This window comes from Eublepharis macularius, chromosome 2 (genome assembly GCF_028583425.1).
Source record: "Eublepharis macularius isolate TG4126 chromosome 2, MPM_Emac_v1.0, whole genome shotgun sequence".
NCBI lineage: Eukaryota > Metazoa > Chordata > Lepidosauria > Squamata > Eublepharidae > Eublepharis > Eublepharis macularius.
This window is the reverse complement of record NC_072791.1, coordinates 147,271,992-147,297,801: the sequence shown is the minus strand read 5'-3', so window position 1 is coordinate 147,297,801 and position 25,810 is coordinate 147,271,992. Positions and strand designations below refer to the sequence as shown.

Below are 25,810 nucleotides of genomic sequence, written 5' to 3'. Positions count from 1 at the left end.
AAACAGGGATTAAGTTCGGTCTATCATCCCGAGACCGATGGACAAACTGAAAGGATTAATCAAGAGTTGGAGCTATTTTTGAGATGTTACATTAATTATCAGCAAAGTAATTGGATCGATTTTTTGGTTTTCACAGAATATTGTTACAATAACAATGTCCGGGGGTGGGGGTGGGGGCTTAACTGAATGGTGGACTAAACTAACCGGTGATTAAGCAAACGTTGAACAAAGCCAAAGAGAATTACAAAAAGCAAGCTGATCGAAAGCGCTCCTCCCCCTGGGAACTGAAAGTGGAGGACAAGTTCTACATTTCTACAAAGAATCTGTGGGGAAGCAGAATGTCAGATAGGCTTTCAGCCTATCTGCCATGTATCATGCATCATATGTATTTTACTTCAGGGCCTCTGAGTGACCTATAACTGATCTAACTTTCCCACCTTTAGGCATTCCAGTCAATTCAATTGTTACAGCATCTTGATACTGGTATCTCTCCTTAATAAAACATCTTTAACTCATACACCGGAGTGATGCAGTGAAGTGTTTGGGGAAGTACCTGGCAAGATCTGACATCAATGGAATATCGAAGAATGCATTGGTTGATCTGGGAATCTGACATATAGCCACTTGTGATGTCTAATATGTGCTGATGCAGATTTTGGTAGTGATATTGGCCATGACCACAATTTATAAAAGAACAATCAGTGATAATGTTCAGCATTCTGACACTTTCTAAAACTCATGCAAATCCTTGTAAACCTGCTTTCCCCTGCATATTCACTCCTAGTCACCCCTATGGGAAGTGGCTGCTCCTGTTCTAAAATGGCCATTTGGTTACTGCTATCCATGTTTGTATATAACATGTACTCCAGGCTGGAATATGCAAAAGGCTGCACTTTATCTTTACAGCACTGCTATAAAGAAGGTAAGTATCATTACCCCCATATTATAGAGGGGGGAACTGAGATATGGTGGTTTTCTCAAGGTTACTTCCATGTGAAGTTGTGGTGGTGAAGAAATGCTTGCTTCACTGTTCAGTCTCATAGACTACACTACACTGGAGACCTAGCTCCTGGATAACAAGCTTACCAGCCCAGCAAAAATTTCTGGTTACACATCCATATCACAGCTCTGAAATCCCCCAAGTGAGACTTGACCACTTTTCTTGCAAAGCCGAACCCACCTTCTACCACTTTAATTGACAGGAGGTGTTTAATGGTGGTTCCTTAATACTTCTGTTAGCAGCACAGAAAGAAAAATAAGATATATGACAGTAAAGGAAGAGCTTTCATATTAAGATGAGATAAAAGGGCTAACTAGCCATTGTGTCTACCAAGACAATTCCTTGTTGGTCAATTGCCTCCCCCTACACTTGGGCTGGGCCAGACCGGTGGCAGAAGGGCTGCCCTGGACCCTCACATGGTGAGGAAGAAGTGGTGCCCACCAGCCTTTGCATAGCTCATCTAGCACTCATACAGTGTGGGGGAGATGGGTGCCTGCCTGGCCCACATGAGGCATTTATACAGCCCTTGCATATGAAAGGGAAGGAAGAGGTTGACTGGCTCTTGGGCAGCAGCAGCACCATCACCACCACCCCGCCCTAACAATGTACACAAAAGAACAGATGCAGAGAATTTGAGCCCTGTGATAGGGAGAAGAAAAGAATCTGAAATCTTACATAGACTGTACAGTTCATAGCAGAATGGATTGTTGATAGATAAGGGCACAGTTCAGAGCAAAAGTCAAAAGTCTAACACTAACTAAACTCTTGTATAGATTTCACATCTCACCACTTCCTGATGAAGCTGAAGTTACACTAAGAGACTGAGATCAAGTACCTCACAGAGTGAAATGTAAGTACTTTAAAAGAGAATTACATAAATTTGGGTAGAGCACCTAATTTGAATGAGAACTCAGTTCTGAAATGCTTGAATGAATGCCAAAGTGCCTCTGAACATCTACAGAGGGCCTTAGCATCACTACAAAATAATCAAGTTGGAGCAGCATTAGATCAAGCCAAACTGGACCAGCCACGGTTCAAGAACATTTCTGAGGACCCAAACTGGTATTATATAATCTTCTCATGAGAGCCTTCATAGATTAAGCCTGTTTCTCATGAGGGTAAAGTTATGCTGCTTCCTCTGAGCACTTTACTGGCCTTATTGGGTGAAATTCTCATCCTTGTGAAAACAGAAGGGTAAAGTCTTTTCCTTGTTTCTAGGGGTTAGCTTTACTATTAAGAGCAGAAGATAGCCAAATATTGATGATGATGATGATTTATGCTGAAAACATTGAGCCCACATGGTGGTTATAGAGAAAAATGATGGGGCAGTTTAACTGGGAGGGGCATTCAAGGCCTAGTAAAAACATTGGCCACCTCCACTCTAAAATTGGAGGAACCGTAGTGTTTCATACCTCACATATCATTCCTAAGGAGTGCATGTTCACATACAAACTCACAAAATTATTATGAGATATTTGAAATTAATCATAATAACCAGTTTCTAAAATTCACCTTTTGGATTAGAATCTTGAATAGGCCCAAGAGCTCCTATTTGGCTCAGACTGTGAATCTCTCCTTCTTTCTTGGGGAATTTCATTGTTGCTTCTCCCTTTCTGAAACACAAGATCTGTATGCAATGTCACTCTAAACATTAAATTGTGTTTATGGGCAGGGGCTCTATGACAAAGAGCCTACAATGAAATATAAAGATGAATTGCAGAGGCATCTTTAGGGTCATGTAATTCCTCCCTCTGCCCTCCCCACTCTTCCTCTCATGTGCCATCCAGAAACTGAAGATTTTTTAGTTCAAAACAAAACCTTGCGTATCATTATAGCTGAACCACAAACTGTAGTTTGTTCTTTTGACCACAATCCAATGCAAACCAGGATTAAATTGTGGTTTGGAATCCTTTTTATGTGGCTGAAGGGGATAATTTGTGGTTCAAATGTAACTACAAGCTAGGGTTTATTCCAAAACTGGATGTCTTTAGCTTCTGATCTGCATACAAGGAGCATAAAAAGGAGGGGATGGCAATCCCAAGGAGTTCCAAATCTTGCTTTCATAAATATGCATACAGAGGCAAACCTTCTTTAATTTTCCACGTTAAGTATCCCTTTCTCCTTCTGTGGGTGCTGTCCATACATGGAAAAACATCAGCATAGAAATTACTCACTGAATGCTCTCTCATGAGTAAATTTACTGACGTAGAGCCCGTCTTCTTAAGTGGAGGTCTGTGTAATATTTCTTCAAATCTGTGAGAGGATGGTTCACCTGGGTTTCTTCTTTCTTTTTTTCACACAGATACCTTACCTATGGCAACAGATCCACAGAGAATGGCTAGTGGAACAATGCTCTTTGTTCCCCCTAATGGTGCCAACATAGTTCAAGCAGGCCAGATCATCCCTGGCACTGTTATCCAACCAGAGGGGCTCATACAATATGCAGGCCAGCCACTCCGCCCTCCTTACCAGAACCTTCAGACGGGGGTACTGGAGAAAATGCTCAGAGTAGAGACTAAAACTCTGGGGGTAGGTGCCTTTAATTTCTATTCACATTCCAGTGATTCCAATGGTTTCCCCATATGAAAGGCTCTCTGTCCAAGAAAGACTGAACAAGAGGGATTCATTCAAAAGGGAACCTAATGAAAGATCAAAGATTATTATTATATATATTTCTCTAATCTGCTTTGGGAGCATACTTTGACAGAGACAGTGCAGCTAGGGAAAAAATGGTATTTTTCAGATTCAGATTTCAGGAAGGGCATAAATACCAGGATTCAAGTGCAGTGTTCCCAATAATGTGAGCACATGCACACTTGCTCACAGATTCTGACTCCTCTGCTCACGGATTCTCAGCTGTAGTTCACAGATATTAACTCTCATGTGGCCCCGCCCTCCCACTCAGCCGGCACCAGTAGGCAGGCCCAATAGGGACGGAGCAGGGATGGAGCCTTATCCCGCTTCTCTCGTTCCTTCCCAGCTGTGGCTGGCTTAGCACTCAGGGCGGAGCCAGAACACGACTCCAGTTGCCACTAGCTCTCTAGCTGGGGAACAGACCAGAGCTGAGTGATGAGGGCCCAGTCTGACCCCGCTGGGATCCCCTTAGCCCCAGTGAGCAGAGAAGAGGAGGTGGCACCTCAGCCACCGCCATGGAGAAAGTGTCATTTAACTTGGTCTTGGTGCAATAGGAGACTGGAAAAAAGAAGGATGAGGAAGGGAAGGAAGGCAGAGAGCTGGGCCAGGTGCTCACCATGCCTACTGATGGCCAGATGAGGAGGAGAAGACCATTGCGGTGCTGAAGGAGGCTGGTTGGACTTTACCATTGATGAGGCCTCCTTTTTGAGGGCTCTTCCAAAGCGGCTTTTACAGCCTGAAATGCAGATTTGGCCAAGAACTGGATCTGGCCATCCTGTCTCGGCAAGCTGAGCATCTTCATCTAAAATGAAATCAATGGACGTAGACCAGAGTTAACTGCATAGGATCATGATGTTGGGGGTTTATTTTAGCACGACCGCTTTGGGGCTGGCTCCATCTTGGCTTGTTTTCTTTCTTTTTTTTAAGCCGCCTTCCTCTTTGCAGGATCACAGGCTCACAGGCCTTCTTTGCCCCCCACCTCTAATCTGGATCTGAAGCTAAAGTGAGACTCCAAGGGCAGCTGTGCCTGACTTACCTTCTCACTCCTTGTTCACAAAGGAGTCTGTAGGTGCAGAATTAAACAGGAAGCCTCAAAGATTTTGCAAGATTTGAGTCCAGTGGCACCTTAGAGACCAACAAGATTTTCAGGATATGAGCTTTCCAAAGTCAAAGCTCTCTTCTTTAGATACAAATAAAAAGGGAACTTTCATTCTCAAAAGCTTTGGTGCCACAAAGTTTCCTCTTTTGCTTTGTCCAAAACCAGTGGTTACTGGCCAGTTCCAGAGGTTTAGGTTTTGATCTGTCCATGTTAACTGGCTTGCAACCTGCTGATGGACCCAGTTTTAGAGTATCCTAATGATGTTAGATCGAAGCATTCTGGAAATGTTTCCTCCTGTCATCTTGACTTCTTAAAAATTATGTTGTTTTTTGCTTGTGAGCCACCTTAAGCAGCTCTCTGTACAGGTGGTACATAAATATTCTAAAGAAAAATCAAAACTTGCAATTCTGTATTTGCACGTCCTATCCCTCTGAGCTGCAACACTGTGCAGATCTTGTTTATTTGCCCCAGAAAACTGGCAAATAGACTTCAGGCTATCGAAGTTGCATGCACAAAGTTACTAAGGTGCCAGGTTTGCCATTCTTCAGCTTCTGTCTAAAATGAAAGGGGTAGATGCAGGGCTTTTTTTCAGCGGGAACGCGGTGGAATGGAGTTCCGGAACCTCTTGAAAATGGTCACATGGCTGGTGGCCCCGCCCCCTGATCTCCAGACAGAGGGGAGTTTAGATTTCCCTCCAGCGGCGCGGAGGGCAATCTAAACTCCCCTCTGTCTGGAAATCAGGGGGTGGGGCCACCAGCCATGTGACTATTTTCTCCGAGGGCAACCCATTGAGTTCCACCACCTCTTTTCTCAGAAAAAAAGCCCTGGGTAGATGAACCACATTTTCTTTGTGACATGGAGAAGAATAGAAGTCTATGAGCGAGATACTGCATTTGGACAGCTTTTATGTATTTTGTAATTGTCTAAAGCACAATTGTTCCAAATGTTGTATGGTGTTAGATTTCCAGGTGCTTGTATAGGGTAATGGCTAACTGCCTGAGTCGAGAAATCCACAGTCAGAATTGTATCTGAAGCACAAGAAAGCCAGTCAGCATGAATGTAAAACAAAAGTCCAGTAGCGCCTTAAAGACTAATTTTTATTTCAGTATGAGCTTTTGTGAGTCACTGCTCACTTCTTCAGATGTGGAAATCAAACTTAGAATGCTTCTTAAGGGGCAGGTTGGGTGGGGTGGGGATTAAGATCAAGGATGAATTCTGTCATGAGTCTTTCAAGTGCAGATTCATTATGTGGAAAAAGAAAATGTGAGAATGATGCTCAGGTTGATTTCCATACATATCTGAAGAAGTCAGCACTGACTCACAAAAGTTTATCTTGAAATAAATGTGCTAGTCTTTAAGGTTCCACTGGGTGTCTGCTTTATTTTGTAGCAACAGAATAACAATCAGCATGAACATATCCATTTTTATAACAACAACAACATTCTATTTGTATACTGCCCTTCAGGACAACTTAATGCCCACTCAGAGCGGTCTACAAATTATGGCCGAATCCACATGGCTCAAGTTTGCTGCTATTTTCCTGCCATTTATGCGCTTCTCAGAGACCTGTTCACATACTCTTACCTCAATCCCGCCATTCTATCGTATCTGCTGCGCTGCGCCTCAGACGTTGTCACACATTCAAAAACTTCTCTTGCGCAGTTCTCACCATGGATGTGAACAAATAGAAGTGGTTCCCAAAGAGACCACCCCCTCTTAATCACCCACACTTCCTTGTTTCTTGCCTTTCCGGAACACCGTCCCTCTTTGCCAAGCAATTCTTATGGTCCCAACTCTGTCCGAGGCATGCCTGCACCCCCGTACTGTTTATTTTTTTTAAGGGGGGGCATTCCTAGTGCTATTGCGCAATCCCGTTCATGAAGATCACCCACAACTGGTTTGGGAAGTGGCATTGTAAAAAGTCCTTGGAGGCACCAAGGGGAGGTTGCCATTTTTTTTACAGTAAATAATGTTTCACTGCCAAAGGAGAGCCTAGGTAATTTCTGATAAGTGGACTGTGCCTGCAAAGGTTGACTCTTTCCGGCTTTTTTTTTTTAAATTAAAATTATCAGTATAGTGAAAAAACGCTATCCTATCATTATAGTTGAGCGGTAACATTACCCAATCACAGGCATCAATGGGGATGTGGCCCCACCATTGCAACTGAGCAGAAAATCGATATAGCAAAAAGCTAGCATTAAATTTTAAAAAGGCTACGTGATGTCGTCATCAGCAACAGTGGATCTAAACCCGCCCCGTATCGTGCGATTCTCCCAGGGATGTGAACGGAGTATAGTGCGATGCTGGCACAGTAAAAGGGGATGTGAACACAGACTGAGATATTGTGGGATAGAATCCAGCGCAATTATTGCGTATGAAAAGCTGAAGGTAGGGAAGTATGGATTCGGCCTATGTCATTATTATCCCCACAACAAAACACCCTGTAAAGTGTGTGGGGCTGAGAGAGCTCCAGAGAGCCGTGACTAGACCAAGGTCACCCAGCTGGCTTCAAGTGGAGGAGTGGAGAATCAAACCTGGCTCTCCAGATTAGAGTCCCACGTACTTAAGCACTACACCAAACTGGCTCTCTGATTTTTGTGGCCCTTACACCTAATGGGACTAGATGGTCTCGGACAACAAATTAACTTATTGTTAATTTGTTTTGATTGTAATCAAAATGTATTACATGGTTTTTGTGTTTGGATTCTAGAGAGGCTAGCAATCAATGGATTTAGACTGGAGTAACTTTGTACAAGCTTATACTGTAAATCTCTCCACCTACCTGCTGCAATCTTGTTGGAATAGAGAAGGCTAACGTGTCCAGGATGGGATGCAGACCCTAGCACATGTTCTCAGATATATTTGTATATCAAATAGTTGGGAAGGAGAAGTATTAATAACTTTACCTGCAGAGTAATTGTTTGAATGATTGCTTGAATTGTTGCTTCAAAGTGAGAAACAATACAAATTAGTTTGTAGTTATATTTGTATGTTTTTGTATGTTTGTAGACTGAATTTTTATTTTTTTTAAAAAAGGAGGCACACTCAAAACTTTAATGAAAGTTGTTGTTTCGGCTCACAAAATAGATTTTTAGCTCATAACACTGCACAGCTTAGAGGGAACATTGTTCAAGTGTATTTGAATCCCTCCGTACTATTCTGGGGTTTAGGTCAGGGGTTCTGGGATTCCAGAATTATTCTGTTTCCATTATGGGGGGCCTTGAGAAGGGTGGGGTTAGAGTGGCTTTTTTTCAATGAAATGACACCAAATTTGCGGTGAAGTTATTGCTACATGTCCACTAAAGAACCCCTAAGTTTCAAGCAAATTGGACTAAGGGATGCAGTTATATGGGCTCCTGAACAAAGTGCCCCAGCTATCCTACTTGCAAAAGAAAAAGGGCACCACCTCCACTAAGGAGGGAGGGAAGAGAACAAGGCATCCAGGCTTATAGTTCTGCTGGGATGTGCCCCTGGCTTGCAGCAGCAAGGAGCCGCCTTCCCAAGGCCACTACCTGGGAAATGCAGAGAATCAAAGAGAAAAAAGAGACCTGCTGCTGCTGATGGTAAGCACCTGAACACAATTTTGGCGGATTATTTTTCATAATGTGTAAGAATCCTGGATCTGTGTAACTATTCCAGAAAATCATGGCAAGGACCTGAAATAGCAATTGTTGTGTATACTTTCATCTTCAGTTTAGGAATTCCAGAATGCACACCCTTAAGGGCAAAACCAGACCAATTTAAATATTCTTGGAGTGAGAGAAATCTCTGAAATACATCCCAATGATGTAGAATCCTAATATTTGGTAGTGTAAGGCACCTCAATTATTAGAAAAGTCTGAAAAGGATTCTTCCACAAAGAAGAGATTTGAAAATATTCTCCATTATTATGAAGTTATTCCCACACTAGCTAGAAAGCAGAAGTTAGTCGTAGACCAGGACACCCCAATTACTAAAAAAAGTCTGAAGAAGGACAACCTAGAGGCAGATCTCTAGTGCTGTGGGACTGAACACACAAGGGACACTTGCGAGCCTGTTTGGGGGGCGGCATTTGACCATGGAGCCTGAAAAGAATGGCTGTAGCTAGAGTGGGCTGTTTGTCACAGATTAATTTTAAGAGCCAAACTAGGATTTTTTTTAATGTAGTTGGTGTTTTCAGCTACAGATGTGGCAGTGGCTGTGCACAAGCATCGAGTAGCTTATATGGTTTATTAACATCCCCAGGATGAATCACTTGAAATTATTCCCAGAAAGGATCAGTAAACATGACTGGAATAACAAGCATGCATAGACAATTTGGTGAGTTCTTGGGAAATATCCTGTTTCAGTTTGGAATAGATCAAAAGGAAGAGACCAAACAAGCATATTCCCTAGTTTTAAAATTATTCTCTAGACTATGTTAAATGATCAGAACTTGTGTCTTCACCGCCCAGAGCCCCTGGGGATGGGCGGTATATAAATTGAAATATAAATAAAATAAAATGTCTAAAGGAGTTGCCTTGTCTTTTCTTCATGCAGGCCATTCAGATCATGATTGGACTGACACACATTGGCTTTGGGGCTGTGGCATTTATTCTTTCTACTAGTGGTCATCATTATCATCATCACTACATTTCTATGGCTGCAATAGGAGGTTATCCATTCTGGGGTGGACTATCTGTGAGTACTAAACTGGTTTTGAGAGCTAAAGTGTTTCATTGTTGATAATCCTGAATTCCTGTTCAGCTGTTGATTTTCTGTGTCTTGATTATCTTGGATTAATTTTGGTAAAATGGTACAGGAAAATGATTATTTTGAAAATGAAGCAAAAGTTAGTTGCCTTGGGCAACTAACTAAAGACTGGGCATCTTTCTCAACTTTCTATCACACACTAACATGTCTATGAAAAAGAGATCAGAACTATGTAGACTGGTGCTGGCTTCTCATTGGCCAGGTTCATCAGGGATGGGGAATTGGTTTAGCCCCAATCAATCCTTTTCTCCCTGAATATCAGCCATCAACTTATTTGGAGAACTGAATGCAGATCTGCTTGTTGACACACAATGTTGTCTTCCGTAACTGGCCTAGGCCCTCACATGTCTCTCCAAGTTCAAAGCATCCTGCAACATACTGCATGCACACACATGCAGCCAGAGTCCTCTACATACTCTCTAGCCATCACAACAATGGGTACTTTACAGATTAGATGATGGAAGGCTCTTTGAAATGATGTTGGAGTCAGACTTTCACTGAAGGGCTTATGCAAGGAATGCAGAAATCAGGATTTAAAATTTCCTTTTTCTTACGTATGGCAACACTCTTATTTGAGAAATACACAACCTTAAGAAGGAGAGCCCTTATAGTAATTAAAATCAGTATTTAAAAGGGCTCCTCTTCATGTGAGAACCACAATCGCAAGTTAAAAAATAGGCAGGCTAATAAAAATGTGCAGCCTCTTTATTATTCCTGAATGTACTGCTGCTGGAGTAACAGGTAGAAAACTAAGATAATCAAAAGATCAGTGTTTCTTCTGCTTTAAAGATGATACTACTTGGACTTAATGAAAAAATATTCTATTTGTCTAGTATCTGTCCCATAGTACCCTTTGTTTCTGAATAGAGAGAATAGTTCCACATATATTAATAATGTTTTCTTCTTCTTCTTTTGGATAGTTCATTATTTCTGGATCCCTTTCAGTGGCAATTGAGAAACATCTGACCAAATCTTTGGTGAGAGATATATACTATTTTATCCTTCTTCTTTGAAACTGGAGTTGCCAACAAATAACCTACTTCAATACCAATTTATTGTTTCTATGAGAGAGACTCAAGATACTCTGCTGCCATCTTAGAACAGGGAGCAGCACTCCTGTTCTTATCAAGTTCCCCACCCCATCTTCAGCCTATTAACATGTCTCAGTGTACATAACAAGCTTTGACTCAAATTTATCTCCTTATAGAATACAAAGGGAGCTGGGGTTGGTAGTCCTGCGTCAACCATTCAGATCCTGATGTGTCAACTTTTATTCAGACCACAAGCAGGCAATAGCATGCTCACTGACTAGAATGACTCGACCAGTGCTCATACTGTGGGAACTAGTGCACAGTAGCTCTTTCATGCACAATAAAGGTAGTGTTTAGCACCCTGCATCACATAGGCCAGGTCCACAAAATGCCTCCTTCCATGCCAGTACTTAACCAATTTATGGTAAGAATGACATTTGAATGGGAAGGAGCAGTGCTATTGATTCTTCTCATATAACTCTGGACTTCTAACATTCCCTTGTTGTGTGGAAAGCAGCCACACTGGTAAGTTTTGTCGGCATCAGATCCAAAGTCCAGCATTACAAAGTCAGGTTTAATAAGGTTGTACGTGTGTCCAGGATATGCATTTAAATCAAATTAGAATCCAGAGGAAAGATTTTGTGGTCCCTTCCCTTGCCCTCCCTTGATGTCCTCAAAGAACAGAGCCCTGACCCTAGGTGGTTGCCTTCCAGGATCCCAAGCTCCATGTCCCTCTAGGGAATGTTGACTAAGAGCCAAGCTACTAGTGACGCCTGACACAGGTTGGACACTTGTCAGCTTCCCTCAAGTTTTGATGGGAAATGTAGGCATCCTGGTCTTGCAGCTGTAATGGAGAGCCAAGCTGTAAAACCAGAACACCTACATTTCCCATCAGAACTTGAGGGAAGCTGACAAGTGTCCAACCTGTGTAAGGCGTCACTTGTAGCTTGGCTCTAAGTTTATCATGTGTTAAGAATGAGTGGAAGTGTTTTTAGGGGGATGAGGTTTTGTCATACTTTTTTCCATGGAACCTTGAGATCAGCTTTGTTCCATGGTGCCTCTCTTCTCTGGAGTTCTCAGCCCAAAGCACCCCTCATCCATGCCACTTCTGTGCTTATTACAGGAGGCGGGGAAGAGCCTTGTGATCAGGAGAAACTTCTGGCTCCCCAGCTGATTCCCACCTGTTCCTTTCCTCTCTTGACATCTCAATTATATGAGCATCCTTCCCTGGGTTATGACCACCACCCACCCACCCTTCCCCATTAGCTGATCCACTTCTAGCAGCAGTGAGATTGTCTCCAGCAAAGCTTCTAGAGGCAGTGCACCACATCTACACAGAGAAAGCTTCTGAGCCACTTTTATTTTTAAAGTGATGAGGTTTGTGCTGTTTTAACCTGTAAAGATGGCTAAATGTTAAATACATTCCATTGGAAGGATCCACCAGGTGATAATACAGAAGAAAGATACATTGTGCTGCTGGAAGAAATAGTAAAACTATTTCCAGCTTTGTTGGAGTTCAGAAACAGGATTTGTGTGGAAAAGGGAGACCTTAAGTCTGGTGTTGTGTAGTTAAATGTTTTGTAGTGGTCTGTAGTTCTTGTGCTGGCAAAAGGCTCCTCTTTGTGCCAAAGGAAAGTGTTGCTGTGAGTGGGAAAGAATTGTAACATCCTACTTATGATTTTAAAAGATTTTTATATTGTTCATAATTTTTTGTAGCATTTTGCTAGGATATTTCAGATTTTATCTTTACATTATACTGCTTCTCATGTGAACAAGGTGGGATTTTTAAGAAAATTAATGTGTTGAGAAATCTCATATCTCCCCCTACAGAAGACCAAGTGTTTGTAGTTCTTATCAGAGGTACAAATATACAGACAAAATATAGAAAGATTAACAGTCTCATGAGGTTAGGGTCAAAGGTCAACTAAAGGTCAAATATGTTTCAGAATGAAAACATAAATAAGATGTATAAAGGTAAATACCAGGAACACAGTTGATTAAAAAAGTCCAGGATGGGCCAAAAGCTAGGGGCAAGCATTCAGGGGTCTTTATTTATTTATTTTTATGTCATTTATAGTCTGCCTTTCTCACTGAGACTCAAGGCGGATTACACAGTGTGAGATTAGTACAGTTAATTTCAAGGACATTTCCATAAACAATGCCATAGGGTAAATAGATACAAGTTCACAAAGACATAGTATTAGTAGCAAAATAGAAAAGAGTCCAGTAGCACCTTTAAGACTAACTTTACTGTAGCATAAGCTTTCGAGAATCACAGTTCTCTTCGTCAGATGCAGTAAAGTTAGTTGGACTAAAAGGTGCTACTGGACTCTTTTCTATTTTGCTACTACAGACTAACACGGCTAACTCCTCTGGATCTATGACCATAGTATTAGTAGGAATCCATACAACATAGTTGTTATTCCTAACTCATTAGTGGATCATCTGAGATCCCCTCCCTACAATACAGCCCTGCTATCTGCGTAAAAAGCCTTTTTGAATAATTCGGGTTTGCATCATTTTCAGAAAGCCAGGAAAGTGGTTTTCCTGACCTCCTCAGGCAGGTCATTCCACAGGGTGGGGGCCATCACAGAAAAAGCCCGTGTATGGGCTCCTGTTGATTTTGCTGATGTACAGGATAGCACCTGCAGGAGGCCCTGTTTGGAAGAACAAAGCTGCTGTGGAGGAGCATAGAAAGGGACGCAGTCCCGTAGGTTTGCCGGACCAAGGCCGTGATGAGTTTTGTAAGTGATAACCAATACCTTGAACTGAGCATGGTAACTAATGGGTAGCCAATGGAGTGACTGCAGGATGGGCGTGATGTTCATGCTCCTGCCCGCTCCTGATAACAGTTGAGCTGCAGCATTTTGCACCAAGTGGAGTCTCCTAGTTAGTTTAGATGGGAGACCTATGTATAGTGCATTGTTATAGTCAATTCTTGATGTTACCATAGCATTGATCCAGGTAGCCAGGTTGGCCATGTCAAGGTAAGAAGCCATTTTCATTTTCCAGGCTAGAGAGAGGTTGTAGAAAGCATTTTTGCAGCTGCCTTAACTTGTTTTTCTAGTAATAGCACTGGATCCAGTATAATCCCTAGGCTCTTAATCAAGTCTGCAAGGGTCAGAGAAACTCCATCAAAAGTGGAGAGTACAATGTCCTTCAGGATCTCTGCCTTCCCAAGAAGCATCACTTCCATCTTGTCTGGGTTTAATTTTAATTTGTTCTTTTTCAGCCATTTCACCACAGCTTTCAGGCAGCGATCCAAGATTTCGACTGAATCTTGTGGGTACCTGGATAGTGAGATATAGAGTTGGGTGTTGTCTGCATATTGGTGACATCCAACTCCATAACTGCAACTGAGTTCTCCTAAAGGCTTTATGTAGAGGTTGAATAACATGGGAGATAAGATTGTGCCCTGCGGAACCCCCCAAGATAGCTCCCATTCTGGAGATAGCTAATCTCTGACAGCAACCCTTTGAGTCTGTCTGTTCCATGAGAAATGATTTAAACCAGTCCAAGGAACGTCCTTTGATGCCCACTTCTGTCTCTAGATGTCTCAACAGGATGGCATGGTCTACTGTGTCAAAGGCTACAGATAGATAAGAAGGCATGACTTTGTCTATGTTCAGATGGAGATCATCTACTAATTTCACTAGTGCACTCTGTCCCATGCCCTGATCTGAATCCAGACTAGAAAGGGTTCAGAGTACTAGAGTTGTCTAAGAAAGTCTGGAGTTGGTCAGCTACTGCTCTATCAATCACTTTGCCCAGAAAGGACAGATTAGAGACTGGGTGATAATTGGCCACATTATTTTTGTCTAGGAACTGAGAGCCAGTTTGGTGTAGTGGTTAAGAGCGCAGGACTCTGATCTGGAGAACCAGGTTTGATTCCCCACTCCTCCTCTTGAAGCCAGCTGGGTGACCTTGGGTCAGTCACAGCTTCTAGCTTTCTCAGCCCCACCTACCTCATAAGGTGTTTTGTTGTGGGGATAATAATGGCATACTTTGTAAAATGCTCTGAGTGGGTGTTGAGTCATCCTGAAGGGTGGTATATAAATTGAATGTTATTATTATTATTATTATTAATAATACCTGCCAAGGGAGCTTCCTCCATCAAGGGCTGGGCTTTTCCATCTGCCCGGCCCCACCCCTTGCCTGCTCCAGCCTACGGGGACTGCTTGAACTGCTTGCTTTGCTGCTGTTCATTGTTTTTATACCAAGTGTGTTAGTTATTGTAGTCTATGTGTATTATTCATGTTTGTGTTTTAATTATGATGTGAGCCGCCCTGAGCCCATTCGTGGGGAGGGTGGGATATAAGTCAAATAAAATAAAATAAAATAAATTATGTTTTAATTAGCGGACGGATAACTGCCTGTTTGAATGGCCAGGGAAAGATGCCACTTAAACAGGCGTCTAGTAAATTAGTTTGCTTCTAGCATTCTCTGTATAGCCACAACATATTATTCAGAGCTTTACAGGGATGCCATGAATTTTGCCACAAACATATTCAGCTCTCAGACTTAAGGCATTCAAAGGTGGTAATCAGATGTGAACAATCACTCAGTCTCAGTTCACGCCAAGCAGTTGCAAACACTTGCCATTGATAGAGACCTAATTGCATGAACAAAAACCATTACCTGTTTCCCCAAATTGTACTATCTGTATAAAGTTAACACAACATACATATTTTCATGTGAGATGATACTTCTTTCCTATCTATCCATCTTCTTTAGTACACTCTCATCACTACAGCACAACGGCTACAAGAGCCATTCACAGGACTAGTTTCAAGCTCTATCTAAGCATATTTAAATGGTAGAGACATTAAAATTCAAAACTATCAATGTGCTCCTAAGCAGCTTGATTGATTTTTGGATTCTTTCAGGTGAAATGCAGTGTGGGAATGAACATCACAAGTGCTATAATGGCATTAACTGGCATGATTCTATATATCGTGGAACTGTTAATAAATATGCTTGATTTGGATGATGTGGGGACAGATGTAAGTGAACAAATATCACCAATACCTTTGATTTTATGAGTTGGATTCACAGAGAGAACATGAGGCAATAGGACTAAAATGCCCTCACAGGTTGAGCTGTTTGCTGTTTTCTAGACTTGTGTATAGGAGTTTGTTTTTGTTTCTTTTGTTTTTTTATTCATTTAATAAGAACCTTTCACTGGGGGCGGGGAGCTTCTTGGGTCTGTACATTCATGGTTTCCCAACCAAATTGGAAAAACTCATGGGATTTTAGTATCCCCAGAGGGTAAACAATTGCTAGATATCAGATGTCATGACCCCTTTTGAGGCAATGAAAGTTTCTTGTTTTTAACATTAAAGTCTATGGAAGAACTGATAGCAAAGGTTCCAAAAGTAAAACAGACAGTACTGCAGCCACTTAGCTTAGGAAGAAGAGGCAGACTGAGAAGGCAAGGGCACCAGGAGGGTGAGGCTTGTGGGCAGGCGAACAAGCACAAGAGGATACTGAGGCAGATTTGAGATAGAAGGGAACTGACTCTCAAAAGCGTATACCCTGAAACTCTTGTTGTTCTGTAAGGTGCTACTGGACTCAAATCTGTTGGTCTGTGATGTTTCAAAATACTAAACAGTCACCATCCAGAGTCAGATAATATAATCCAAAGGCACTCCAAAGTCACAGTCCAGAGTCAAGAACATAATTCAAAAGCAAGTCTAAAGGTCAGGGAACAAGGTTCTAAGAATCCACCAGCAAGCAGGTCAGACAATGGTAGACTGACCACCCAAACTGTAAACAAGCTGATCCCCATACTGGCTCCAGCCTCTCTGTAGCCTTATATGGCGAGTTTCCCCTACAGTTGAGGCTGGGTTCCTCATTAGGCTCCCTTCTGCAAGCTGAGTCACCTCCAGCTGAGTCATCTCTTCTACTCCTGATGAGGATAGGGGCCCAGATCTTTCAGTCTTTCCTGATCCTTCCTCAACAGGGGGTAGGCCTCAGGCTGCCAAGCATACACTTCTGCTCCTGGCCCAGACCTTTGCTGTAGCTCATTATCTTCTCTGCTCCTGGGGTCCTTTGGGAGACCATGGTAGGTCTGGCAGTGGGCAGGTCCATGCTAGGGCTTTCAAGCTAGAAGGCCCTGATGGCTCAGGGTCCCATTGGGGGACTCTTGAAGGACCCACCTGGCAGGAGGGGTCTGCCGGGATGGGATTTGGGGATAATTTGTCCACTTCTGATGAGGACTCATCTTCTCATGTTAAACTGGAGTGGTCCATGACAGAATGACATTTTTAAAGCCTGCAGGAGCCCAATTCGGCTTAGGACCATGGTGGGGGGAGGGGCTCAAGAAAACCATGGAAGGGAAGGCAGGAGCACATCCACAGCCCACGCCACCAACTCAAGCTGAATCAGGTTCCCATAGGCTTTAAAAATGATGTTCCCAACAGTTGCTTTGGGCTGCAAGAAAAGTGAGTTGGGTCCAGAGAACAAGGTTGCCAGCCTCCAGGTGGTGGCTGGAAATATCTCAGAATTACAACTGATCTCTAGATTACAGAGAACAGTTCCCCTGAAGGAAATAACTGTTTTGGAGGCTATGACATTATACCCCACTGAGGTCCCTCCTCTTCCCAAACTCTGTCATCCCCAGGTTTCATCCCCAAATCTCCAGGAATTTCACTACCTGGGGTTGGCAACTCTAACAGAGAATGTATTGTGTTATTGTGTAGTTCAGCCCTGAGAAGATTCTGGCCAGATTCTAAGACAGTATTGTGGGTTTTACAGTTTTATGTTCAAAGAGGAAAGGCAAATTTCATGAGCAAATGGTTCAAAACTTCCACATTTCTTCCTTGGGTGTTCCCCCGGACAATTGGACCCAGAAAGTGGCTGTGAGGGTATTTGTTATCATTCCAACTGAACTAATTTGCTTCTGTGAGAAATGCATAATAGATCACTCACATTTTTCTGTTCTCTGCAGTCTGTAGGTAATGGTATTGGTGTTCTACTCCTCTTCTTCAGTTTGCTGGAGTTTTGCATCACTGTTTCAACAACACATTTTGGGTGCCAAGTTACCTGCTGCAACAATGACCCGGTATGCATTTGATATTTTGCTCAGCATTTAAACAGATCATGTTGAAAATCCCCAAGATCAGATGGTAGTTCTTGGAGATGTTCCCTTTATGCATGTGAATAACACATGACTATAAATGCTTTTGGGGAACTATGAGTTCTTATATAGCTCCCTCTGAATCTTCAGATTATGTTCAGTTTTTGAGACAGGGTGTTGGTTCTGGATCACAAATCTCACCCCAGCCTAGGAAGCTGTCCCATGTGGTATGAACATCTGGCATCTTCATGCTGCAATAACTGAAAGATCCGTGATCAGATCTTCCCAGCATCTTTTATAACTAATAGTGCAATGCTAAGTGGAGTGACTCCAGTCTAAGCCCATTGAAATCATGCGTAGACCGCATTTGGCTCACAGCCATCCAGGGAGGGTAGAAGAGTTTAATACTTTCCTCTGTACATGGTTTTATCTGTTGAATCCACTGTCACTTGCTGCTATTACCTTTGAAAGATTAAGTTGAGCAAAAGTGGGTGCTCTGAGGATATATTAGCATTGGCACATACTTTTAAGGACAAAACGTAGGATCAACCACTAACTAGATTATGGAGGTCTGGTTCCCTTCCATATTTTAGAACATTGATTTTTCTTCTTCAAAGAACTATATATCGTGCAATAAATGTGCATCTTATCCCCATTTGTTGTAAATTCATGGGAAGTCTTCTGTCAAGTATATCCTGCCCTTGTAGGGATGTATGGCTTTCCCCAGCTCCCACTCAGCAATTCATTGCATTGTGATTTCTCTGTGTATTCTACAGAAATACAAGATCAGTTGTTAGTAATGTACCTCTTTCCCTTCTCTTCCCCACTCCCACCAGGCCTACATTATATTTCAAAATAAAATAAATAAACTGAAACATAAAAATGCTTTGGGAGGTGGTACATTGTCCTCTAGTACAACTCTTCTAGACATTTTTAAAGGTTTTTAAAGGTGAAAGGTTAAAATATCTCTCTCTCCCAGGATTGGCCCTTGTAAATTTTCAGTAAATTTTAAATTAATAGAAGAAGTCGGCATATCCAGCAAATAGGACAAATGCTTTTTAGTATTCCACTTTCCCCAACAATTTATCCATTGTCCTTTAACAAGGAAGACAGTTGCTACAATCTGGAGGTTATTCACCTGGAACACATTCTTATTTGTTGAAAAGGAAGGAGAATAAGTCCTTTGTATTGTTGAAGGCTTTCACGGCCGGAGAACGATGGTTGTTGTGGGTTTTCCGGGCTGTATTGCCGTGGTCTTGGCATTGTAGTTCCTGACGTTTCTTTTGGTGCTACACCTCTGAAGATGCCAGCCACAGCTGCTGGTGAAACGTCAGGAACTACAATGCCAAGACCACGGCAATACAGCCTGGAAAACCCACAACAACCATCAATAAGTCATTTTCTTGATATTATTGTTACATAAAGGCCTTTCACTGGATGTTACATCCTTTTTAACCATTTTTGAATAAAATTGCTTCCTGTGTCTTTGTAATAAGTGTTCCTGGTTTAGTGGTTTTGATCTTGAGACGATAACTTGTAATAAACTCAGGCTTCCAGACTGAGACCTTGAGATCTCTTTCCAGCATTCTCCTCAGGAATTACCATATCATCTTTTTCCATTGAAATAAAAAAATCCTTTTGGTTCAGAGAGTGGTAACTATCAAGTTCCACAGCCTCCACTTGGCTCTGATGCATTAAAGGGTCAAACCTATTTTTAAAGGAAACTGGAGAAACACTGATAAGAAAATCATCTAATCTGCTTTGTTTTAATTTCATGTTAAAATCATCATCAAATGGGCAGGCCTGCTTTTACCTATTTTAATAATCACTAATATAAATCTATTCACTGAAATAAGTTTGTTATCTATATACCCTAGGTTAGAATGAAACAGCTTAAAGCTGCTTAGAACCACTTAAAAGAGTTCAACACAGCCTTTTTAACCCCCTCCCCCCTAAAAATGTTCACAAAACCAGGGAAGCACCACCCAGTGAATATCAACTGGCTATCTAAGTAAATAAATAAATGTAGCTTACTCAGTTTTACGTATTTATAAAGTTATATAATGTAAGATAACATAAATAACAAAAGCAAAGCTGAGTTATCCCCTCAGCCATGCAACCCCACCCTGTCCCCCACTAGAAACCGATAAATCTTTCACCTAACAACATATAAACAGAATTGTTATCCCTTTTATTCCTGGAGGGACCCAAAGTGGCTTTAAAAAGTTTTTTTTAAAAATCACATATTATAAAAAAAAAAAAAAGCAAAAACAATTCTGGGCTGGTTGCAAGGTCTGCCAAGCTGACTCTCACCCTGACTGCTAGAATTCTGATATATGGAGATCAAGAACAATTACTTTAATGATAACGTGTATGCAATTTATTGCTGTTTTAACCCACCCTGAGCCTGCTTGAGGGAGGGTAGGCTATAAGTTGAATAACTAAACTAAACTAAATATCTGGATAGGTGAAGGCACTGAAGAATGTCAGCGTAGCACTGCAGATAAGGACAAGGAAAATATTTCTTACAGTTTTTCTTTGTTTCAGGCTGCCATGGTTTTTGTGCCCTACACTGTCAGTGGAGGTGTGATTTTTGATGAAGCCAATCCTTCTCCTCCAGCCTACGAGGCTGTTTCTCCAAAATGAGATGCTCACTCAAGACCTGGAGAGAGAAGTTATGTCAGCAGCACTCTTAATGCATCTACAACCTCAGAAACCAAATCTTCTTAATCCCCCTCCTTTTTAGGAAGTACATTTATGATTTAAGGACCAGGCAATATATTTAGGCAGCAACTTTGAGTAGATCAAAAATGTTGGGAATGGGGGCTGAAAATGAGGAGGGCTATAGGATGGGGCTTGTGCTGCTTCGGTTCTAATGATGTTGCTGAATGACAGAAGATGTTTGGCAATACAGTCTGGTTCTTCCCAATTATTTACAATAGAAACTGGGACAATCTGATCATCATTAATCAATCAGTTTTTTGCATATAACAATAGTGCTTTCAATTAATTGGTTGAAGTTTTTTTAGAATGTTATGGATTTTAATGCAAATACCATCTTAAAAGCAGAATTTCTCCTTCTTTCTCATTTAATAGGGAATATCTCTTCTAAGACTGCTTACTGGGATAATGTGTATGTATTTAAAGCTATTTTTTAAAAATTGTTGGCTTTGTCATATATTAATTTATGCATAATAAATTCCTTGATCAATCAAAGTATTCAGTTAAAATTCATACAATTAAGGAGGCATTCTTTGATCAAGTCACAACTCTGTTATGTGCCATCCTAAATGTTTCTCCAGTCAGCTTTGTCATTAAAATATTGAAATGCACTTTACGCTGTTCCCATGTGTTTACATCTGTGTACTGTGTGATTCACCAACTAGTGAGTTCTATTCACCCCTTCTAAAAAGGATATTGTAGAGCTGTAAAAGGTTCAGAAAGAGGCAATCAAAATGGTCACGGGAATGGAGCACTTCTGTCACAAAAGCTGGAAGTATTTGGGCTTTTGGCTTAGAAAGAAAAGAGTATGGGGTTCCTAAAACTATGCATACAGAACAATCCTAGGGGGAGGGGTGCTCAGGGAGCTGAATAGCCCATGTGCCAACATATCTCTGACTTATGCTACTGTAACCCCAAGTTATGCTGGCAGAATTCCCTTGTTTTGCTCCACCAGGCTGTTGCACTAGATGGTGGCTGCCACAGCCAGGCGCCAGCAGGCCTTGAACATAAATCTCTGTACCAGCATGGGACTGGGCAGACCAGGGGGCAGGGTGAGAGTTAGTTGGTGCCCTAAGCCACTCTAGCCTGGGTAATGTCCCCAAAGAGCAGTGGAAAGTTGTGTCACAAAAAAGGCAGCATAGTCCATAGGGATCCATGCAATGGGAAAAATCAACCTCCCTCCCACTTCCCCCAGCACAGCCCTGCCCAAATGGCCTGGAGGAGCACAAGATGCCAACAAAAGCTGCAACCAATCTGTTCTCACCTCACTGGCAGCCAAGACCCCTCCCCAGCACCCATTCACGGCCTCTACCCACTCTACATAAATCCCGACCAGGATGTTCATGAACTCAGTAAGGAGGGGGCATGGCACAGGGCTCTGTCCAAGAGCTCCCTGCCATGCAGACTTAGAGTGTGAGGCATCTCAGTTGTGGGAAGAGGACAGAGTGGGCACTTTGCAAACCTGGGTGATCACTTTGCACTTACATCACAGAGGGAGACCTAAGTCCAAAATGTTTTACTAACATCTTTCATTGCAGACCCCTAACAGGTACCCTGTCTCAAGGGGCTCAGCTCAAAGGGGCAAGGATGCACTGAAAGGTTAGAGGGATCTGGGGAGCTGGCTGCCCAACTTGCTCATTCACAACTGCCTCCCCATCCCTCTTATATGAGTTTGGGTACAGACCCTGAAATGTGGCCAGAGGCCAGCAGATGTTGGGGGTGCGTGGGAATGTCCTGATTATGGCCCTCTAGCTACCATGGTTCATGTCTAACAAAAGGGAAAGCTCCTAGAGAAGCGTACTCGACAGAGCTGCCTTGAATGGGGGTGGGTAGGCAGGCACTGGATGCTTCCAGCCCATAACCGGACTGTGCGCAGACTACCTTGATTGCCCCCCCAACAGAAGACAGGGCACAATTGTGGGTTAGGGTACCTGGGAGCTGGCTCTCTGTACTCCCCTGTTAAGGTGGTTAAGCAACCCCTGGACTTGTCCCTCACAAAATCAGAGCTCCATACAGCAACACAGGAGCAAAGCAAATTGATGCAGTCAAAGGGCACATCCTTGCTGGATGGGTGAGTCTTAATTGGATGCCAGTGGCCTCTGACTCACAAGCATCTCTTGCCCCCCACCCTCCATGGGGCCATAGACCCTCCAGAGGTGCAGAAGACTTGGCCTTGCTTTCACTGCACATGTCTTTATTTTCCTTTGGCCAGGTGAAGATCCAATGGAGAGACATGCGACCATGGCTATCACAGTCAAAAAACAGTCATTTCTAGGGTTTGCTAACTTTTACAGACTCTTCATAAAGAACTTTGCTCAAATTGCCCTCCCCTTAACAGACTTGTTTAAAATGAAAGGGAAAAGGCTGCAAGGGAAAAAACCTAGTGCTATGTTAAATTGGATGGCAGAGTGCCAAGAGGCTTTTGAGAATCTAAAAAATCTGCTCATTTTGGAACTGGTTCTACCGCACCCTGATGAGAACCGAAAATTCATAGTCCAGGTGGATGCTAGTGACACAGCAGTGGGCAGAGTGCTCTTACAGCCAAATGATGAGGCTTTCACAGGTGTTTATCTGTTGAACTGTAGCAGCTTCCAGTGTTTATGACTTTGTGCTCATTCCCAGACAGTGCTGTGTCTTGCTTCCTAGTAGCTCAACGTGATATCACAAATATGTGAAACGTTCTCACACCAGGAGAGTGCCAAGGTATTGTTTACAGTTGGGAGGGGGGAGAAAGGAGTAAACCAGAAGGGTAAAAGAGAAGTCTCTCTCACATGTCATTCCTGTCAACTTCTATTCATGCTGCTTAGATGCCTGCCTTGCTTCTAAGTAGTCCTATGGACCTGTATATGGAAACGATTTGATTTCTGAATAAAATCCGTTTGACTAAGAACTTGTGCCTTACTGCAAATGGGCCAGAGATCTGTCTGCTGTATCCTGTCATCCGTAGCCTGACACAATAATTGCTATCAAGGTAGTTATTACATTAGGCTGCACATCAATACCCATGGATAAAATAAAATGACTTCTTGGAGCTTTTTTAGGGTGTTAGCATAGAAATTGCTGATTGGCAAAAAAAGGGACAGGTAAATCCTCCCCTCCAGATTTGTGACCCCTGTAATGTGGGATCTTCTGCAGGTTTACATGGCAAATTGGAAGAGCACCAGGAGAAGGAGGAGGTAGCCCATGAGAAAGACCCCTGTATTGACCCCACCAAAGAACCACCAGAGGCGTCTGCAGAGGACATCCATGCAGACTAGCCAGGTAAGCACATTAAGAATTCTGCTTCAAAGGTAGGGTTACACACACACTTAAATAAATTTGTGGTAGGGTATGAGCTTTCATGATCCATAGCTCACTTCTTCAGATACAGGTATCTGAAGACTAACACATCTACCCATCTTGATCTACATACTTAAATAGTATGGGAACTAATCTCATGTCAAACCTTTTGCAGGTCCTATCCCTGGGATCACTGCATCAGTGGTGAAAAAAGGTAGCTCTTCTTATGGGCCAGGTGTGGGCACACCTCCAACCTCCACCAGCAAGCTGGAAGCTCTTTCGAGTGTTGTTCAGGCCACCACTGGAAGCTGCCTTAGTAGTGTTCATCTCCTTTGCTTCTCTTCCAACATTTCTTTGTGCCTTCAGTTTGCTTCCTGCTTCTCAGTTGAGTACTGTGTCAGCATATGCTCAGCAACATCTGTCAGCAATGCAGCCTGCGCCCATCCACAGGAGTTAGAGGGGAGAGCAGGAGGTATTCCTTCCTTTCTTTCTCCAGCACACTCTCTAGGACGCCACCACAAACTGCTCACCCTGCTGGCACTTTTCTTACTTCTTGCTCCTACTTACAAGTAGTATAGGTTGGGGATCCTCTGGAAACAGGAGGCTATGGCAGTTACTTTCTTTCTGCCTCTCCTGTTTGCAGGTTGTATGAAACCAAAGGTCACCTCTGCCTAAAGAGAAGCTGAATTCCGAAGTGGCATCCCCTTATTGTACCTGCAAACTGTACTAGCATAATGGAGGGAAGGCATACAAGCACGCTCCAGCCTGTAGCCCTGTGTGGCACCATTGCCCTATCCTGTTTATGAGGACAGGGTGGGCATAATACTTCAAAGAACCAACATCCAATGATGATCTGGAATAGAGATGGGCACGAACCGCATTACGAACTTCAAAAACCCACGAAAATGGCAATTGCACGATCGCGATCTGGCGGTTCGTTATCGGCCACAGCCAACGAACCAGCAGTCGGTAAAAGCCTGGTTCGGTGCGTTTGGCCATGGTTCGGGAAGCCAGACACTCAGGCGCCAGCAATCAATTCCCCTGGCAACGGAGCGGGGGGAATGCCTGAACTCTGTCTGCACTCCTCTGTCGCCCTGGAAACCCGAATGGAAGCCCAGCTTACCTTGATCGGCAGGTCTTCCTTCCAACCACGGAGCTGCAAAGCGGTTACAAGTTGGGAGAAGACACCCAGGGGAGGGAGGGGAAAGGGGGTTTCCTGTAGCCATGGACACTCCAATCTCATCCCTGCAAACCCTAATAGGCAGCTTAAGTTTTAGTCCTTATCTTGCAACATTGTATTGGGACAACTGTGGACTGAGAATTTCTGTGGTTACTTGTAGAATAATTGGCTGGAAGAAGATTTATCCTTGAAACGAGCAAAAGAGAAGAGGCCGGCAAAGCTCATAGCCTGTGCCTTAGGTGCGCTGATGAGGGCCACCTGGAATATAAGATAAGGACTCTGATCATATATGACAAAGTTCCAAACCTACTTTATGAACGGGACTTGAAACGTTCCAAACCTACTTTATGAACAGGACTTGATCTTGAAACGTTCCAAACCTACTTTATGAACAGGACTTGATACACAACTGTTATTGATTCAGTGTTATGTTCTTTACAAATGAGACTTAGTTGTTTGAAATTGATATAAAATGGTGGATTATTTGTAAATTAGAAGGGGTGGCCGTTTCACCCTTTTTTGCACCTCCCAGGGGAAAAAATAAACCTACTGCTGCATCTCAAAAAGCAGCTATCAAGAATTTATATCTGACAAAAAATATTTTTTCTCCCTATGTATAGCTGTTCTGATGGATGGTATGATTTGGTGACCCATTACATCCATTCCTGGCTTTTCAAATGAAGCTGTGTTTCTCCAGATTACACTGTCCACATGGACAGATGTCCTGAAAAGGGGAAGAAGGTTTCTGTGGTGAAATTGTTGAGCAGTTGGGTTAGAACGGATAAAAGGAAGTAATTTTTCACCCAAAGAGTAATTAACACATGGAACTCACTGCCACAGGAGGTGGTGGCAGCTTCAAGCACAGACAGCTTCAAGAGGGGATTGGATAAACATATGGAGCAGAGGTCTATCAGTGGCTATTAGCCACAAGGCATAGATGGAACTCTCTGTCTAGGGCAGTGATGCTCTGTATTCTTGGTGTTTGGGGGGGCAATCAGTGGGAGGGCTTCTAATGTCCCTTCCCCACTGGCAGACCTCCTGGACACCTGGTTTTTTG

General features: G+C 42.7%; 1 protein-coding gene across 3 annotated transcripts; it reads left to right on the top strand.

Moving 5' to 3' along the window:
* The first annotated feature begins 1,776 nt into the window (after positions 1-1,776).
* On the top strand, positions 1,777-24,677 carry LOC129323721 (membrane-spanning 4-domains subfamily A member 12-like). 3 transcript variants are annotated; one of them, XR_008596473.1, is made up of 9 exons: positions 1,777-1,850; positions 3,303-3,529; positions 9,252-9,392; positions 10,385-10,441; positions 15,382-15,498; positions 17,445-17,558; positions 20,121-20,706; positions 23,430-23,555; positions 24,217-24,677. XR_008596473.1 is itself a non-coding variant. In XM_054970345.1 (7 exons), the coding sequence occupies exons 2-7, from the start codon at positions 3,314-3,316 to the stop codon at positions 20,217-20,219; spliced, it is 744 nt and encodes a 247-aa protein (XP_054826320.1). In that variant the 5' UTR covers positions 1,777-1,850; positions 3,303-3,313; the 3' UTR covers positions 20,220-20,905. The 3 variants fall into 3 exon arrangements, 1 of the variants encoding a protein (XP_054826320.1); XR_008596474.1 differs by lacking the exon at positions 24,217-24,677 and adding an exon at positions 23,749-23,839; XM_054970345.1 differs by lacking the exons at positions 23,430-23,555; positions 24,217-24,677 and having other exon boundaries at positions 20,121-20,905.
* The last annotated feature ends 1,133 nt before the right edge of the window (positions 24,678-25,810 follow it).

Bases quoted from the DNA above. Each gene is read 5' to 3' on its own strand.
- LOC129323721 (XM_054970345.1), top strand. From the start codon at position 3,314: ATGGCAACAGATCCACAGAGAATGGCTAGTGGAACAATGCTCTTTGTT. The intron at 9,393-10,384 runs GTGAGTACTAAA...TCTTTTGGATAG, and splicing joins CATTCTGGGGTGGACTATCT to TTCATTATTTCTGGATCCCT. The intron at 10,442-15,381 runs GTGAGAGATATA...GGATTCTTTCAG, and splicing joins AACATCTGACCAAATCTTTG to GTGAAATGCAGTGTGGGAAT.